Raw genomic sequence first — 19,789 nt, forward strand, 5'->3', positions numbered from 1 at the left:
AGGGTAGACGCGCTCGGCCAGCTTCTGGAGCCTGTTCAGAGCGACTCGAGCAAAGACTTTCCCCACTATGCTGAGCAGGGAGATTCCACGGTAGTTGTTGCAGTCACCGCGGTCACCTTTGTTTTTATAGAGGGTGATGATGTTGGCATCGCGCATGTCCTGGGGTACTGCTCCCTCGTCCCAGCACAGGCATAGCAGTTCATGTAGTGCTGAGAGTATAGCAGGCTTGGCACTCTTGATTATTTCAGGGGTAATGCTGTCCTTCCCGGGGGCTTTTCCGCTGGCTAGGGAATCAATGGCATCACTGAGTTCCGATTTGGTTGGCTGTATGTCCAGCTCATCCATGACTGGTAGAGGCTGGGCTGCATTGAGGGCAGTCTCAGTGACAGCATTCTCCCTGGAGTACAGTTCTAGGTAGTGCTCAACCCAGCGGTCCATCTGTTTGCGTTGGTCAGTGATTATGTCCCCCGATTTAGATTTGAGGGGGGTGATCTTCTTGATAGTTGGCCCAAGAGCTCTCTTCATGCCATCATACATTCCTCTGATGTTTCCGGTGTCTGAGGCCAGCTGAATATGACTGCATAGGTGTTGCCAGTAGTCGTTTGCGCAACGCCTAGCTGTTCTTTGTGCAGTACTTCTGGCTGCTTTAAGTGCTGCGGATGTTAAATCGCTGGGGGCTTTCTTGTAGTTCAAAAGTGCAATGCGCTTAGCGGCTATGACAGGTTCCAGCTCTTCATTATGAGATTGAAACCAGTCTGCATTTCTCTTCGCACTTTTGCCGTAGGTGGTCAAAGCTGACTCATAGATGGCGTCTCTGATGTGGGCCCACTTGGTCTCAGCATCCCCTGTGGGAGTGTTTTGAAGGGCTGTTACAAGTGAATTTAGAAATTTTTGTAACCGCTGTGGGTGAGAAATTCTGCTCGTGTTGATGCGCGGGTGGCCCTTCTGCTTGGAATGATGCAACTTCTTTGGTCTGAGTCTAACCTTGCTGCACACCAGGGAGTGGTCGGTGTCGCAGTCCGCACTGTGGAAGCTGCGTGTGATTTGAACACTGTTTAAGGCGGCTCGCCTTGTGACAATGAGGTCTAGCTGGTGCCAACGACGTGATCTTGGGTGCCTCCATGAAACCTGGTGACAGGGTTTAGTGTGAAAGAACGAGTTGGTGATGCAGAGGTTATGATAGGTACACAACTCAAGCAGTCTCTGCCCGTTCTCATTCATCCTTCCAACGCCATAGCGCCCAAGGCAGGAGGGCCATGAGTCATGGTCGGCCCCAACCCAGGTAACTGGCATATAATAAAAATAAGCTACCAAAATAGCAGAAAAGAGGAATGGTCAGTATACAACATGGAGGATAGTTTGATACTATTCATCTGTCATGTGATCTGTCTTACTACTGTAATATGACTTGCATTATCTGAAACTACACTGTGGCTCTAGGCACAAGCATCTTGACTACTTGGAATGGGTAAAATGCGCAGTATATTAGGCAGCGCTAACTTTGCAATGAATTTTTCATCCACTTTAACAGTTATTTAATATATGTGATTCATGGCTTGTGTTCTCTGCTGATCAATCTTGATAAGTTATCTACTAACACAATACTAGTAATTTTCCTTCTTTGACCACGAAGATGTTGATCCCGCAGGGTGTGTTTCCCCACCAGGAGAAAGTGGGACAGCCTATTTTTAGGGCATCTTTTCTAGCCCCCTCCCCGTTTGGGGTGAGCAGAGGGTATCCTGAAGAGAACTGCTCAGTCACAGATGATGGTGCCCAAAGACACCTCTGTCCCAACACAGGTGTCCAACGACCTTCATGCATCTGTCGCCTATGTGCAGATTCTATACTAGGGACTCTCAGGAGCACAGCTCTGTCCCCGTTGCCAATTCTGCATCGCCACAGGACATGGCAGTGACCATGGTAGAAGCCTGTATGTGACTGTTTGTTAAACGTGGGGACCTTGGGGGCGCCGTTTTTGTCCACGCGATCTTGATGGATTGGTGGTCTGATTTCGGTGATGTGTCAAGCCACGATGACCGGGACCACCTTGCCGCTGCAGCCGCCTTCCGCTTTCGCAGCCAGTGAGGCACACAGTCGTCTTTCGCCTGTTCTGCGGTTGAGGACCTTTTGGACAGCACTTTGTCTGACACCTCCCACCAACCTTGCGCCATGAGTGACCCTACCAAGAGCAAGAAGCTCCTGACTGCTTCACTCAAAGAATCGTCGGAGTGCACAAGCCTCTCCACCACGTCAAGGTGGCGATCCACAGATTTTGCAACTTGGAATGTCAGAACACTCATGGATAATCCAGAAAGAAGAACTGTAATCGTATCATGTGAGCTATCAAGACTCCAAACTGACATTGCCGCCCTCAGCGAGACCCGCCTTCCTGGGGGTGGGGGGCGTGTTGGGGGTAGCTGAAGGAAGAGCAGGGGAAACACCTACTGGAAAGGAAAGGCTGATAGTGATCTTCGTATTCACGGAGTTGGTTTTGCCATCCAGAATAGGATCTTGGATGCACTACCAGAACTCACCAACTATGTAACTGAAAGACTCAGATCACCACCTACAGTTCGGCCATAATTAATATGCCGCCATCATCAGCGCTTATGCCCCGACCCTTGACTCCGATGAAAATGTTAAGACAAAGTTACGAATATACGAATTAGGAGCAAGAGTAGGCCCCTAGAGGCTGCTCCGTCATTCAATAAGATCATGGCTGATCTGATTGTAACCTCGACTCCACATTCCTGCCTACCCCTGATGACCTTTCATCCCCTTGCTTATCAAGAATCTATCTACTTCTGCCTTAAAAATATTTAAAGACTCTGCCTCCGCTGCTTTTTGAGGAAGAGCGTTCCAAAGACTTACGATCCTCCTGAGAAAAAAAATTTCTCCTCATCTTTGTCTTAAATGGGCGACCCCTAGTTCTAGATTCTCCCACAAGAGGAAGCATCCTTTCTATCTCCACCCTGTCAAGACCGCTCAGGATCTTATATGTTTCAATCAAGTCACCTCTTACTGTCCTAAATTCCAGTGGATACAAACCTGTCCATACTTTCCTCATAAGTCAACCCGTCCATCCAGGTATTAGTCTAGTAAACCTTCTCTGAACTGCTTCCAATGCATTTACATCCTTCCTTAAATAAGGAGACCAATACTGTACCATTCCAGAGTATTCTGACCTTGATGAAGTCCTCACTGCCATCACAAAAGAGATCATCCTTCTGGGGGACTTTAATGCCAGGGTTGGCTGTGAAAAAAGCCAATGCAAATGGTGTCCTCCTGCTGACAAAGTATAACCAGCATGGCCTCATTATAACAAACACCCTCTTCCGCCAGAAGGACAAATACAAAACCACGCGGAGGCATTGTAGATCAAAGCACTGGCACCTCCTGGATTATGTCATTGTTCGATCCATGCAGGGAACTGATGCCTGCTGTACAGATCATCAACTTTTCAATTGATGATGAACATTCACCTAGCATCAAGGCATCGCAAGATCCAAAAGTCCAAGAGGAAGAAGATCAGTGTCTCAGCCCAAAAGCAGCCTGACCAAAGAGAGGAATTCCAAGATAAAAACAAAATACTGCAGATGATGGAAATCTGAAATAAAAACAAGAAATGCTGAAAATACTCAGCAGGTCTGGCAGCATCTGTGGAGAGAGAAGCAGAGTTAACATTTCAGGTCAGTGACCCTTCATCAGGACTCTACTTCTCTCTCCACAGATGCTGCCAGACCTACTGACTATTTCCAGCATTTCTTTTTTTTATTTATTATATTGGAAGAATTCCAAGTGCAGCTCACAACCAATCTGGAAAATCTTCATGCATCCACCTCAATTTCAGAACAGTGGGAACAAATAGTCAGCTGTGCTCAACTTCTGTGTACAGCATGTCATCACCAGGACTGATTTGACAAAAATAATGCTGAAATATGTGACTTCCTGGAACAAAAACGAGCCGCCTTCATTGCCTGGCAGAACCACCCAAAGTTGCAAGCCAAGAAGGCAGCGTTCCAACAGCTCAAGGCTGACACCCAAAGACAAATCTGGAAGATAAAGGACAAGTGGTGAGAAGAGAAACCCCAAGAGATCCAACAATATGCCGACCATCATGATGTGCTGAAGCTTTTTTGAAGCCACCAGGGCCATCTATAGACCAAGATCAAATGGACAAAGTCCCCTTCACTCACAGGATGGTGTCTCGCTTCTTAAAGATGACAATGTCATCTGTCAACGCTGGAAAGAGCATTTTCAACAACTCCTCAATCGTGAATCCACAGTGGCAGCTGATACTCTTCAGGCTATCCCCCAGTATCCTGCGGTATAATCCAGGGATGAACCACCATCGATGGGAGAGCTGTAACAAGCAATCAAACGGATGAAAAACAACAAAGCCTGTGGCCCTGATGGTATTCTAGCTGAAGTCTTCAAAGCTGCTGGGCTTTTGCTCACACTAGACTCCATACACTCATCCTATGGATTTGGGAGGAAAAAGAACTTTCCTTCCGCCCCATTTCCCCGCACCCCCCCCCCCCACCCCGACCTCTGGAATGCGACAATTGTAACTATCTTCAAGAAGGGAGATAAATCATGCGTTGGAAACCATTGAGGTATTTCCCTCTTGCCCATAGTAGGGAAAATCCTGACATACTTCCTATGGCTGAGGAAATCCTCCCAGAGACACAGTGTAACTTTAGATCTTTCAGGGGAACCTCCGACATTGTATTTGTTGCCTGAAATATCCAGGAAAAATGTCGAGAACAACACCAGGAACTCTTCATTGCATTCATCGAGCTGACCTAAGAATTTGACTCAGCAAATCGCGAGGCTATGTGGATTGTGCTGCAAAGATTCGGATGTCCAAGAAACTTCTTCGCAATCCTACAATTGCTTCATGATGTTATGATTGTAACCATCTTGAGTTGGAGATCTGAAACAGACGCCTTCTAAATCTGGACCAGGTTCAAGCAAGGCTGTGTAATAGCCCCCATACTATTTACAATCTACCTAACAGTGGCTATTTACCTCGTGAAAGATCAACTGCCCTTTGGTTAAATACTGCCCAGATGGAAAACTCTTTAACCTCAGTTGCCTCTGTGCCAAAACTAAACTGACCACCATAGACATACATAATCTACAGTTTGCAGATGACTGCAGTGTTGGTTGCCCACTCTGCACCAGATTTGCAAGGCGCTCTCGATCTCTTCAATTCTGCATACAAGAGACTTGGCCTGTCCTTGAATGTTGCCAAAACAAACTCCTATATCAACCCACACCTGGTCAGACAAATATTCCACCTCCCATATATGTTGAAGGAGAGACTTTGGAATATGTTGAACACTTCCCATGCCTTGGCAGCCACCTCTCTCAAAAGGCCACCATTGACGAGGAGATACAACAATGGATCAGCTGTGCTAGCTCAGCCTTCTATAAACTATGGCACCGAGTGTTTGACAATAAAGACTTCCAAGTACACACAAATCCTAGTGTACAGAGCAGTTGTTGTAGCCACACTCCTGTACTGTAGTGAGACCTGGACTGTGTATCAGCGACACATGAGCGTGAGAGAAATTCCATCAGCAATGCCTCCACCACATCCTTCGGATTCAATGGGAGGTCCATAGAACAAATTTTGCCATCCTTCTTGAAGCCAGCTCCACAAGCATTCAGGCAGAACTCCTTAAAAAAAAAAACAACTTCGATGGCCTGGACATTGTTTTCGGATGGCCGAAAACAGTCTCCCTGCTGGGTCCTCTTTTCTCAGCTCTCAAATGGCCAGTGCTCCAGGGGAGGACAAGAAAATGCTTCGAAGACACTCTGAAGCTCTCTTTGAAGTGCAGCAGCATTGACATTGATGACTGGGAGAAGCTTGCTACCAATCGTTCAAAATGGTGTCAGCCTTTCCATCAAGCTGCATCATGCTTTGAGTTCAAATGCCTTAATGATAAGGCAGAGCGGCGGCAGAGAAGGGAAGAAAAGGAAGCAAATCCTGCACTCTGGATCCGATTACCTCTTGGGACGTCCTGTCCCATGTGCCTAAAGATCAGCGGGTCAAGAATTGGCCTGTTCAGTCACCTGAAGACCCATGGCTGAAGCTTGAGTAGACGTCATCCTTGAATCAAGGGACGGCCGCGAAGGCGACTGGTAATTTTCAATGATTATTTCTGGATCACTCCTAGTGGCACATGCTAGCGAGTATAGGAATATTAGGATGACAGGTTAACATTTGGCTGTAGAAAGGGTGTAGGAGGTAGGACTTAAGATGCCTGGGCCACTGGAGGCAGTTCTGGTACAGGAGGGACCTATTCAAGGTGAGCGGGTTGCACCTCAGCACAGCTGATAGCAATGACCTCACACACTAGAGTAGTGAGAGAGTGTTTAAACTAATTTTGGAGGGCGATTGGCACTAGGATGAAACAATCACAAGGTGCACAGAGGACTGGGAGAAACTAATAGCATGGGAGTAATTAATAGTTCTGAAATAGGGATCAGACAAGGGGCAAATGTGAGGCATTCTAAGATGGGTTTGGCGTGCAGGTGCATAAGTTCATATAGCATGCAAAATAAGGTTGGTGAGCTGCAGGCACTGTTGTCACGAGACTATGATATAGTGGCAATAACAGAGACCAGACTCAAAGAAGGAGAGGATGGGAACTTAATATTCCTGGCTATGTGCTTTTCAGTAAAGGAAGGGGCTGTATTGATCAAAGAAACTGTTATAGAACTAAAGAGAGATTATGTTGTTGTGTGGTCAAAGACAGACTCTGGTTTGAATTGAAAGAAACAGCAGAGGAGCTATTACATAATAGGGTGCATACAATAGTGGGAATTAGAAAGATGTGCAGCAACTTCGCAGCAAATTACAGAAAGATGCAAGAACTATTCTAAGATAGACTGGGATCATAACTGTAAAGGACAAAGACGGGGAGGATTCCTGAAATGTATGCAAGGGAATGTTCTTGATTCGTATGCTTCCAGCCCAATGAGGAAGGAAGCAATGCTGGATCTAGTTCTGGTTATAAAGTAGGGCAAGTGGAGGGTGTTTCAGTGGGAGAGCATTTGGGGAACAACAATCGTAATATCAGCAGGATATAGTTATGGGAAAGGGCAAGGAACAATCAAATGTAAAAATATTTAACAGGAGAAGGGCTAACTTCAGTGGATTAAAGAGGGATCTAGTCCAGATGGATTGGAATCAAAAATTGGCAGACAAAACAGTACTTAAACAATGGGAGGCCTCCACAGTAGAGATGGTTTGGTTACAGAGTAGAGACATTCCTATGAGGGGAGGGGGGGGGGAGGGCGGTGGAAAGAAGGGCATCCAAATCTAGAGCTCCCGAGAAGACTACAGATATAGAGGTTAAAATGAGACAGAAAAAGGCTTATGACAAATGTGAGGTTCATAATACAGCCGAGAACAAAGCTGAATTAGAAAGTACAAAGAAGATCTAAAAACATAATACCAGAGGCAAAGAGATAGTATGAGAATAGATTAGCAGTTAACATAAAATAGAACCCACAGATCATTTGTAAACCCACAAATAGTAAAACTGTAGTCAAAGATAAGTGGGACTAATGAGGGACCACAAAGGCGATATTCTTATGGAGGCAGAGTGCAGGGCTAAGGTAATAATTGAGTGCGTTGCATCTGTCTTCACGAGAGAAGTGAATGCTGCCAATGTAGTAGCGATATTGAATTGGACAGCACCTTCTAAACCCGCAACCTTTACCACCTAGAAGACCCGAAAAAAGGTCCGACTCCTGTTTCATCCGAACATACGAATTAGGAACAGGAGTTGGCCACTTTGCCCCTTGGGCCTACTCCGCCATTCAATAAGATCATGGCTGATCTGATTGTAAACTTGACTCCACATTCCTGCCTATCCCTCAAAAATCTTTCACCCCTTTGCTTATCAAGAATCTATCTACCTCTGCCTTAAAAATATTCAAAGACTACTTCCACTGCCTTTTGAGGAAGAGAGTTCCAAAGACTCATGATGCTCTAAGAGAAAAGATTTCTCCTCATCTCTGTCTTAAATGGGCGACCCCTTATTTTTAAACAGTGACCCCTAGTTTTCTAGATTCTCGCACAAGAGGAAACCTCCTTTCCACATCCACCCTGTCAAGACCCCTCAGAATCTTATATGTTTCAATCAAGTCGCCTCTTACTCTTCTAAATTCCAGAAAATACAAGCTTAGCGTGTCCAACCTTTCATCATAAGACGACCCGTCCATTCCAGCTATTAGTCTAGTAAACCTTCTTTGAACTGCTTCCAACGCAGTTACATGCTTCCTTAAATAAGGAAACCAATACCGTACACAGTACTCCAGATGTGGTCTCTCTAATGCCCTTTATTGCTGAAGCATAACCTCTCTACTTTTGTATTCAATTCCCTCGCAATAAATGATAACATTCTATTAGGTTTCCTAATTACTTGCTGAACCTGCATACTAACCTTTTGTGATTTATGCACTAGGATGCCCAGATCCCTCTGCATCTCAGAGCTCTGCAATCTCTCACCATTTAGATAGTATGTTTCTTTTTTATTCTTACTGCCAAAATGGACAATTTCACATTTTCCCACATTACACTCCATTTGCCAGATCTTTACGTATATCTCTTTGTAGCCTCCTTATGTCCTCTTCACAACTTACTTTCCTACCTATCTTTGTGTCATCAGTAAATTTAGCCACCATGCCTTCAGTCCCTTCATCCAAGTCATTTTATAGAAATTGTAAGCAGTTGAGGCCCCAGCACTGATCCCTGTGGCATACCACTCGTTACATCTTGCCAGCCAGAAATGACCCATTTATGCCTACTCTCTTTTTCCTGTTAGCTAGCCAATCTTCTATTCATGCCAATATGTTACCCCCTACACCAGGACAGGAGCTTTTATTTTCTGCAATAACCTTTGATGTGGCACCTTATCAGATGCCTTCTAGAAATCGAAGTACAGTACATTCACCGGTTCCCCTTTATCCACAGCACATGTTACTACTTCAAAGAACTCCAATGACTTGGTTAAACATGATTTCCCTTTCACAAAACCATGTTGACTCTGCCTGATTACCTTGGATTTTTCTAAATGCCCTGCTATAATGTCTTTAATAATATCTTCTAACATTTTCCTAATGACAGATGTTAAGCCTACTGGCCTGTAGTTTCCTGCTTTCTGTCTCCCTCTCTTTTTTTTTTAGTAAAGGAGTTACATTCACTATTTCCTAATCTAATGGAATCTTCCCCGAATCTAGGGAATTTTGGAAAATCAAAATCAATGCATCAACTATCTCACTAGCCTCTTCTTTTAAGACCCTAGGTTGAAATCCATCAGGACCTGGGGACTTGTCAGTTCACAGCTCTAACAATTTTGCTCAGTGCCACTTCCCTGGTGATTGTAATTTTCTTGAGTTCCTTCCTCCCTTCCATTTCCTGATTTACAGCTATTTCTGTTACTTGTATCCTCTGTGGTAAAGACCGATGCAAAATACCTGTTCAGTTCATCTGCCATCTCCTTATTTTCCCTTATTAATTCCCCTGACTCACTTTCTAGAGGACCAACGCTCACTTTAACACTTTAAAAAAAAAAATAGCTATAGAAACTCTTACTATCTGTCTTTATAGTTCTCGCCATCTTTCTCTCCTACTCTAATTTTTCCCTCCTTATTAATCTTTTGGTCGTTCTTTGCTGCTTTTTATAGTCTGTCCAATCTTATGACCTGTTACTTATCTTTGTGCAATTATATGCTTTTTCTTTCAGTTTGATACTATCTTTAACTTATTTAGTTAACCACGGATGGTGGGTCCTCCCCTTGGAATTTTTCTTTCTAGTTGGAATGTATCTATTCTGTGTATTCTGAAATATCCCCTTAAATGTCTGCCACTGCATCTCTATTGACTTATCCCTTTACCTACTTTGCCAGTTCACTTTTGCTAGCTCTGCTTTTGTGCCCTCATTATTGCCCTTATTTAAGTTTAAGTTTAAAATACTAGTCTTAGATCCACTTTTCTCTCCCTCAAATTGAATGTAAAAGTCAATCATCATTTCCTGCCTCCATGGTGAAAATTCAGCCCCAAATGTTACACTCCCATTTTAACAAAAGAGGAAGGAATGATCCTGGAAACTACAACCCAGTCAGCCTAACGCCAATGGTGGAAACCCTTTGAGACAAAACTAATTTGGCATTTGGAAAAATATGGGCTAATGAAAGTCATCACAGATTTATTTAAGACAACTTGTGTTTGATGAACTTGATTGAGTAACTTTGAAGTAATTGAGAGAGTTGATGAGGATAGATGATGTGCATATGGACGTTCAAAGGCATTTGACAAAATGATAGCAAAATTAAAATCCATGGAATTATAGAGACAGTGGCAGCATGGATACAAGATTGGCTAAGGAATAGAAAACAGAGAGAAGGTGAGTGGTTGTTTTTCAGACTGGAGGGAGGTATACAGTTGTGTTCCTTGGACCACTCCTGTTTAAGATATACAAATGACCTGGACTTGAGTATCCAGAGCATAATTTCAAAGTTTGGAAGTGACACGAAACTCAGAAATGTAGTGAAAAATAAGGAGGATAGTAACAGACTTTAGCTGGACATAAACAGACTTATGAAATGGGCAGACATGCAGCAGATAAAATTTAATGCAGAGAAATGTGAAGCAATACATTTTAGTAGGAAGAATGAGGAGAGGCAATATAAAGTCAATGGTACAATTTTAAAAGGGATGCAGGAACAGAGCTGTGGGTATATGCACACAAATCTGTAAAAGGCTGGACAAGTTGAGAAGCATGATAAAGCATATGGGATCCTTGACTTTATTCATAAAGGAATAGAATACAAAAGCAAGAAAATTTACAAACACTGGCTAGACCTCAGCTAGAGTATTGTGTTCAATTCTGGACATCACACTTTAGGAAGCATGTCAAGGCCTGAGGTAGGGTGCAGAGGAGATTGATTAAAATGTTACTAATGTTGAGGGACTTCAGTTTTGTGGAGAGAATGGGGAAGCTTGCGTCATTCCCCTTACAGCAAAGGAGGTTAAGAGGAGATTTGATAGAGATGTTCAAAATCATGAATGGTTTTCTTAGAGTAAATAAGGAAAAACTGCTTCCAGTGGCAGAAGTTTTAGTAACCAGAGGACACAGATTTGAGTTAATTGGTCCAATAACCAGAGATAACATGAGGAAACATTTTTTCACAGCGAGTTGTTGTGATCTGCAATGCACTGCCTGAAGGGGTGGTGGAAGCAGATTCTATAGCAACATTCAAAAGGGAATTGGGCACATACTTGAAGGGATATATTTATGGGGTTACAAGGAAAGTGTAGGGGTGTGGGGCTAATTGGATAGCTCTTTGTCACAGGCTCCTCCTTCTGTGCAGTATCATTCTTTGAAGTCATAAGTCAGACCAATAGAATTTAACTTAACTGGCGAAGTGACTTGAAAAGGGAAATTATGATCAAGTTTCTGAAAATAGAAAGGGATCTGTCGTAATCATTGTCCTCCGTTGTCTGAAAAACTCAACATGACCGTAGGAAAGCTACAGATTTAGGTAAAACCAAATGCAAAATGGTTTTTCGTGTATTTATTTCCTAACGTAGTTGATTCATTCCTTTGGTCACATCTTTAGAACAATAATATGTTTCACCAGATGAGGGTGCTCTTGATTCAGGAGATGAATTAAAAAGCAAACATCTGTCATTCATGTGCAGGAGGTGTTAATGTTACTGCGATAGCTTAAAAAATGGGAATATTTTAACCTTTTTAAAAAATTGTTACTTTTTATTTATTTTTGGGATGCATTTATTGTCCATTTCTAATTGCTCTGAGAAGTTGTTGGTCAGCCTTCATACAAATGAACAGCTTACCAGACTACTTCAAAGGGCAGTTAAGAGTCAATCAGAAAATGCTGGAAATACTCAGCAGGTCGGAGAGAAACTGTTAATGTTTCAGGTATGAACTTTGTGCTTTTAAGCAAGTGCAGCGACAGGAAAAAGGATGCGATGAGGAAAGAACAAAATGAAAGGTATGTGATAGGTCAGAAGGCAGGAGTTATTAATTTACAATAGGGGTGATGGTGCACGGCAAAAGGGGGTGGTAATGGGACAAGTCAAGAACAAAAGATAGGTTCAGATGAGCTGTAAATGGCAACAGCAGAATACATTACCAACATCTGTCTGAATAAAATGAGAGCAGTGACTATGATCTGAAATTGTTGAAGTCACTGTTGAGTCTGGAAGGTTGTGAAGTATCTAATCAAAAGATGAAGTGCAGTTCTTTGAGATTCCTTTGAATTTCATTGGACCTGTGTCAGAGGTTCGGGACAGAGAGGTCAGAATTGGAGTGGGTGGAGAATTTTTAAAAAGCAAGCAAGTGGGAGCTCAGGGTAATGCTTGCGGATTGAATGGAAGTGTGAAAGGCAGATTAGGTTATCACTTTGCTGGACACCTATGGGAAGTCTGCGAGCATGACCCTGAGCTTCTGGTTGCTTGCCATTTTAATTATCACCCCCATTTCCACTCTGACCTCTCTGTCCTCGGTCAGTAAATGTAAGAAGTTTCTTTAATGGTAAAGTTCCTCCTAAAACAGCATCTCATGTCTGCCATATTGAGACTTCCTCACCCCTCTCTCAAAAATGGCATGAGAAACTTTCGGATGCCCTCCTTCTTCCACAAAGCTGTTTGTCTTATCAAGTAAGTAGGCATGGCTGTTGCTGTCCAAAATAACAGAGCACATAAGACACTTTAACCGGCAACTCTGAAATTTATGTTAATGCGAATGGATAATGGTTATCCCTTTTTGGACAATGTAAGCAACTGCTTGATTTATCTGTGGACGCTAAATGCTGGAAATTATAAGTGCTTGTTTTTTTGAACTGAATTCAAATCCTCAAACTGGAATGGTGGGATTTTAATTCATGGTCTCAGAAATATTTGTCTAGGTCTCTGAATTACTAGTTAACTAACCTAACCACTATGCTCCCCCTCATTAAATCTGATATTCTTCCTTCTTTGTGAAGCTCTGTTTTTTAAATGAATATAATAATGCATCCATTTCCTCCTTCTCAGGGAAATAAATGTCCTTGATCACAAGTTTGACTTCTACAGCATTTTATTGGAACTACTCTATGAAGTGCACAGGTGAGATTTCCATTAACTGTATTTGTAAGTGATGAGGATCAATAAATAATTATTACAAAAACCTGCATGAGTACCTCAGATGCAGGTATTACAAATCATCATTTGTGAAATTTGACTGAAGTGTTCAAAATGCATCAAACCTGAAAAAACAAAAATAAAAGACTTACATTTATTTATCACCTTTCACAGCTAAAGGATGTCCCATTACAGCAAATGAAGTACTTTTGAAATGTAGTCACTGTTGTAATGTAGGGAATAGGACAGCACGCTCCCACCAACAGCTATGTGATAATGACCAGATAATCTGTTTTGTGATGTTGGTTGAGGGATAAATATTGGTCAGGACACCAAGGATAACTCCCTTCTCTTCTATGAAATAGTGCCATGGAATCTTTTACATCCACCTGATAGAGCAGACAGGACCTCAGTTTAAAGTTTCATCCAAAAGGCAGCACCTCCAACAGTGCAGCACTCCCTCAGTACTGAACTGGAGCGTCAGTCTTGATTTCTATGCTCAAGCCCTGGAGTGGGATTTGAACCCACAACCTTCCGACTCAGCATGAGTGTAATTAACTAAGTCACAGCTAACACACAGAAGCATAGATCTACTGATAAGACTGACAGTTGAATTTGGAGATAAAATCACGCTGTGACATTTAAAAAAAATGTATATAGCATAAAATTTGAGTGGTTATATTTAGTTTTTTTCCCCAAAAAATAGTTGAGCCTGTTGTTGGGTCCTTTTTTTTAAAAACAAAACTAAAGGGTCAAGAGTTTCTGCTTTAGACACATCCAACGATCCAGATGCAAATTGCATTAGTTTTGAGAAGTGCTTTTTTTTTTCCTGTTTCCATTCAACTAGACTGCATATTGCCGAGCAAATTAATGCATGAACCAGTGCAATCTAGCAGCTTTTAGAATTTAAAAAATTGATTAAAAAAATTCCTTGATATATTTAACAGTGGTAACTTTAAAAAAAATTACAGAACTGTTTGCTAGTTCTATTGCAAGTTATATTGGGGTAGTCAGGTTTCTTAGCAAATTAAAAAAAAAAATCAAAACTTTTCAAAATGTACCTGTTAATTTCCTCTTGCCCAGAAGAATCAGTTTAATTTTTAGATTCTCCTTGAAGGCCCACAAATGAGCACAATTAGCAGAAACCCCCAATAGTGAATAATGGATCCTGACGGCCTGGCCAGATTTTTGAGCAGGGCCGGCTTCGAGCACTGTGTTTTTTAAACTAGCACAAAAGATCGTAAAATCTCGATTTTTGCACTGAATATAATGTGTGCTTAAAGTTACACAATCTTTTATGTGGATTACACTGATCTTGGGCGAAATGGGCCAGAAAAACCAGTGCAACCGAGTGGAAACTCCAAGGCAATATACTGCAGATACTGGAAATCTAAAACAGAAGCAGAAAATTCTGGAAACATTCAGCGGGTCAGGCAGCATCTGTGGGAAAAAAATAGACAAATTAACACTTCAGGTGTGAACCATTCATTAGAACTGCTAATATTACTTCTGTCGTTTAGCCAGTTCCTGTTTTCCCACTTAAACACTTGATAGGTTGTGTGCATGTTTCTTACCTTCCACTTCACCTTGTTTCATTCCTTGCTAAATGCTGTTCATCTGCAATACCGTACATTTTGGTGAAGGGTACATACCTGAAATGCTAACTTGTCTGTCTTACCTGCTGAGTGTTTCCTGCAATTCCTGAGTTTCAGCAGCTGCAGAATTTTTTTTGCTGCAGACATTGTTTCTGAAGATATTCATTGGTGTATATAGACTTGCAAAGGTTATTAAACCCATTCTACAACTGGTATCTCAACAAACTGTACATTAATACAGTTGAGAGAGTTGGGTCATTTTGTTACCACTATATTACTATCACAGGTTTGTATAGCACTTGGAATGATTTGTTTACCTTACATTAACATTTGAGTGTTGCGTAGCAGAACAGTAAAGTGCATCAGTTTACTGAACTATATCTGGTGTTTGATCTTTGCGGTTTAGTTAAGCCTTGTAAGCACTTCCCTGCAGAGCTTAACTTTGAACCTTCTGTATATTGTTAGCAACAGAGGAGCAATAACAAGCTGGGGATTTGTAAAATTAGAGAAACTTCATCATTACTTGTCACTTTATATTACTGATTGTCCAGTTCAGATACAATGCACTTATTGTAACATTTTAATCCTCATACTTTCTTTCACAAAGTAAAATGTTCCTACCATGTGTTAAAAGGAGAGTATTTTATTCAATTTCAAGCAACAAGCTGAAGTAGATAATGGAATACTGGTATGGGAGCCCGCAGAGGTCTGACTGGTTACCATGGCAAAGGAATACCTCTGCTACAGAGCCCTTTGATGAAATCAAAGTATAATTTTTAAGAGTGGCAAACCTACCAATACCATCCAAGTGCCTGGTGCACCTTGGAACATTTGTCAAACAGGCCTTGCAATCTCTAGGGGTGAATTTCTTCAGGACTTCTCATACTCCACTGCCATAAGTTTGATCGAAACTCTGAGGAAATTCACCCCCAAGGTCATTATTAACACAATAAATGGCCGTCTCAGCAGAGAATCTGGAGTGCCTGGCGTTTTTCCCCCACAGATGAATTTATTTTCTGTCTGTCCAATCTCTAGCCCTTTGGAATCTCTCTCTCACAGTAGTGAGGAGCTGCATTGGAACCATACTGAAGACTGAGGAACTTGGGGCATACAAAAGGTGTGGTGGTATCAACAGCTTTAGAGGTAGGGCGAGAGACCGGAGAGGTTGGTGGGGCGGGCTAGGTATGTGCTGTTGTGTAATATTTTTCCTCATGGATTAAATTCTACTTTTCAAATCTGCCTCTTGTTGCTGTATCTGGAGGTGCATGCACTACAAACCTAGATGTTGCTGTAACAGGAAGATAATTTGAACTCAAAGATTTAATTGAAAAATAGACAATAGGCTTAATTCAGGCAGATAAGACATGAGCTCAAAGAAGCAAATTTTAATGCTGTTACCTATGTACATGTCATAGGTAGAGTAAGGTTATGTGATTCATTAACTTAAGTGGTACCCCACCCAACATGATGTGATATTCAATCAACTAATCTTAAAGCACTTCTTCGAAATGTTGATGCAGTTCTTGTATTTGTCCATGGGTGGTGCAGAAGCAAATCTCTTCTCGGCTAACGTTGGAAATACTGCAGATAGTGACTAAAGCTAAGTTCACTCTGAATGAAGTAAAAAAAAAAGGAAATCCTACTTAAAAGAAAACGGGAACAAAACTGGAAATCTCCAAAGAAGACTAATTCTCTCCTCACCAAGTACTCTTGACAAATGATGGCAGTAGATACAGTCGTTCGTCTGCCCTATGGCCATTGTGTACCTTCTGGATATAGGACGTCACGATTGCCACAAACACCTTCACAGTTATGTTAGCCACAATTTTATGAAACTTAAATAGAGGGGCCTAGTGATAGTTTCTGTAACTGAATGGAGAAAAAGATTTTTGATTGTGTTGCCTGATCAAAAGGCTGATGCCAATGGAATTCCATAAGTAAAGGCTTTCTGTGGCTGAACGGCCAATTTGCTCCTTAACCATTTTCTGGAAAGTAATAATTTCTTCAACTCTATAATCAAGAACACATGCAGCCTACCCATACTGAGCATAGACTCGGGTTGATCCTACTCCCACAAACAAAAATTTCAGGTTAGGGAATATATTTTCCCCTTCCCACTGAACAGAACCTGGATAATAGGAGCTGATCCCCCTTTTTACTTTTCATCCCTTTTTCCCCCCTCCCTACTCCACGTCCACATCCTCCCTCCCATTCCCTTCACATCCTTTCTCTGCCTTCTCCTCGTCTCCCTTCTCTTCTCTTTCCGCCCTTTCTCTTCTCTTTCCGCCCTTTCTCTTCTCTTTCCTCTCCCTTAATTCCCACTCTCATCTGCACTCGTGCAGACACAATGGGCTGAGTGGCCTCCTTCTGTGCTGTAACAATTCCGTGATTCGTCTTTCCCTCTTCCCCTTTTCCGTCCAATTCAGTTACCCCATTTCTTTCTAATCTTGCTTAACCTGAATACTGTACTTTGGCTAAAAATTTGTTGAGGATCATTTTCAGGTACAGAATGGTTGGCACAGTCCCAATGCATGCCAGAAAGTTTTCTTGAAATTGGGCCTGGGCCTAATTTCGATATTACCGCCTAGCACATTTTAAGGCGACTGCCTGGGACCTGTCCGTAGCCATTGAATGCATTTCAGGCATCTTTTGGGCACAGGTCAGAACCGTGCAAATTTAGTCATTTTTGTTTTCATTTTCCACCAGCAAACGGGTGCATTGAAACCAGTTTCTTCTCCATGGTCTTAACTTTCTACAGTGTATAAAATTTCTTGCACATGTCTGAGAAAATATGTATGCCATCAAAAACTTTTGCGATGTCTATAAGGTACAAAACATTCTGAATGAGTGAAATTTTCCAAGATCCATTAAAAATAAATAACACTTACTTGACAACAGTTTGTGCAAGTCCCTTAGCAGCCATGTTGTTTTTCATCTATTTTACTATCTACCTGACAAATAAAATTTACCATTTAACATACATCTAAAAAAAATTCTACTTTTTAAGGAAAAAATCATCACAAATTTACCAATAAAGTTATACATTTCATCTAATAGCCTAAAAGCTTTAGTGTATTTGGAGGTATGTTGGAGCACTACAAGCTGAAGGAAGATTGATTTCAAGCCCCAGTCCAGGATTTGAGGACATAAACTTCACGCCTTATCAGTGCAGTACTCTGAGTGCTGCATAGTTGGAGATTCAGCTCTCCAGATGAGGCATTAGATTAAGGCCTCTTTGCCTGTTTACTGGTCGGGGTTGGTGGGAGGGGAGTGGTGGGTGTCAAGCATCCCACGGTACTGAATGAAAAACAGCATGTTTACCTGGTCTTCTGTTCAATGTTTCTGTCTCAATAATACCAATAACAGATTAATTTGGTCATCTCATTGCTGATTGTTAGATCTTGCAGTGCCCTAGACTTCAGGGCAGTTCATTTTAGTCTGTTACATTCACATATTTGAGAGATGTAACGTTGGAGACACAGTCAGTTGTGAAGAGGTAGGGAATGTCATGGGAAATGCTGGGAGTTGTAGTGAAGGGGTGCAGAAAATTGAAAGCCATTTTTAAAAAGATTTAGTGAAAATGTTGCTCTACACCAGCCCAGAATAGTAAGGCACTACATACATACACACAAATCTTTCTACAGGCTTCTTTTCCTTTCTGTATCTTTTATCTGCTCCTGCAGTCTCAGTATTTCTTGACTCCTTGTGCATGCACCAGCAGCAGCACTGTACTTCTGTCTACTGCTGATTTCCAATACATGTGTGCTTTGTGTGTTTTCTCCAACCTTTTGCTAAATAATCTAGCAGACTTCAGATATATCTGTTTCTGCCTAATTATTTAAATGATAATGGCCCAGATATTGCAGGAGCAGCGGGCGCATCATGCAATGAACGACACGCATTGGTCTTTTTTCTCGCCCTCCAGATCGTACAATGCCCTGGATTTTAACTGGCCCGCTGAGAGTGGGGAGATCAGTAAGGCCTGGGGTATCTAGAAGTCAGGATTTCCCTGCACGTTAACTCCACAGCATGAGTGTGATATCACCAATCAGTACCCCACCCAGAAGCCAGCATGATTGATAGGCTTGGCATCCAGTCGGGCGGGCAGCTGGTTGGCAGAGGCCACAGGATAAAGTAGATCTAATCTTAGAGTTTGAGTGGGTAAGAGTGGGGACGATCTCGGTGGGGGCAGGGACTTCTGATTCCGGGGTCTCTTGGTGGGGGGTATATGGGGAGATCAGGAGGAATCGGAACCCTGGGGGGGCAGTGTTGGGGGAAATTGGAGGCCTTGGGGGAGGGGGGGTGTGGGTGCCCAATTGCGGGCATGCTGGTTCCAGCAAGTAAGTATAAAGGCACTTATCTCCTGGCTCCGGCAGCCCTCACCTGGATGTACCTGTTGGGTTTCCTAAAGTTTATCGACTCCTTATAGCATTTAAAATGCCAACCCGCTTCCTTGGGGCAGGTTTGTCGCCTGCTCATTTTCCTGTCTCTGTTAAAGCTGGAGGTGGGTGGGTTGGAGATGGATTTGGGTCAGGATTCTGACTTTTAAGACTTTAATCCCCCCCCCCCCCACCCGACTCAAACCTGCCCATTTTGTGTGGTCAAAATTCCCCCAATATTTCTGCCGCAAATTGCTGGAAATGCAAATTGATGATGCAGTGATGTCATTAGGGCATCTGGGACCACATGGGCATCTTGCCGAATGATTCTTAAGTCAGTAATGAGTGAATAGTAGGATAGGAGTGTAAAATGTACGAACATTCTTGTTCATATACTGTATTCCACAATTATTTTCTGAAATAAATCTATTTAATTTGCATTTTTGAATGTCAAAACAGCTTTGCATCCTGAAAATTATTGCCTGCCGACACTAACAGGAGCGTGGATGGGAAGACTGGCTCACAAATACTGCCAAAGCCAATTTAAAAAAACGTTCTCTAAAAAAAATCCCAGGAACTGTTCGATGTCTGCTGGAGTGAGACTCCACAGCTTTATTTGTTCCATTTTCTGGGCCTCCAGGATTCATATC

At 42.3% G+C, this 19,789-nt stretch overlaps 1 protein-coding gene across 1 annotated transcript in view; it reads left to right on the forward strand.

The window, feature by feature from the left end:
- The window catches only part of LOC137370988 (uncharacterized), a 184,882-nt gene that overhangs the window by 25,640 nt on the left and 139,453 nt on the right, over window positions 1-19,789 (forward strand). The window contains exon 4 of the mRNA XM_068032923.1: window positions 13,079-13,150. Coding sequence (XP_067889024.1) covers window positions 13,079-13,150 — 72 coding nt within the window. The remainder of the gene's footprint in view (window positions 1-13,078; window positions 13,151-19,789) is intronic.

The sequence above is a fragment of the Heterodontus francisci genome, chromosome 1, assembly GCF_036365525.1.
Source record: "Heterodontus francisci isolate sHetFra1 chromosome 1, sHetFra1.hap1, whole genome shotgun sequence".
NCBI lineage: Eukaryota > Metazoa > Chordata > Chondrichthyes > Heterodontiformes > Heterodontidae > Heterodontus > Heterodontus francisci.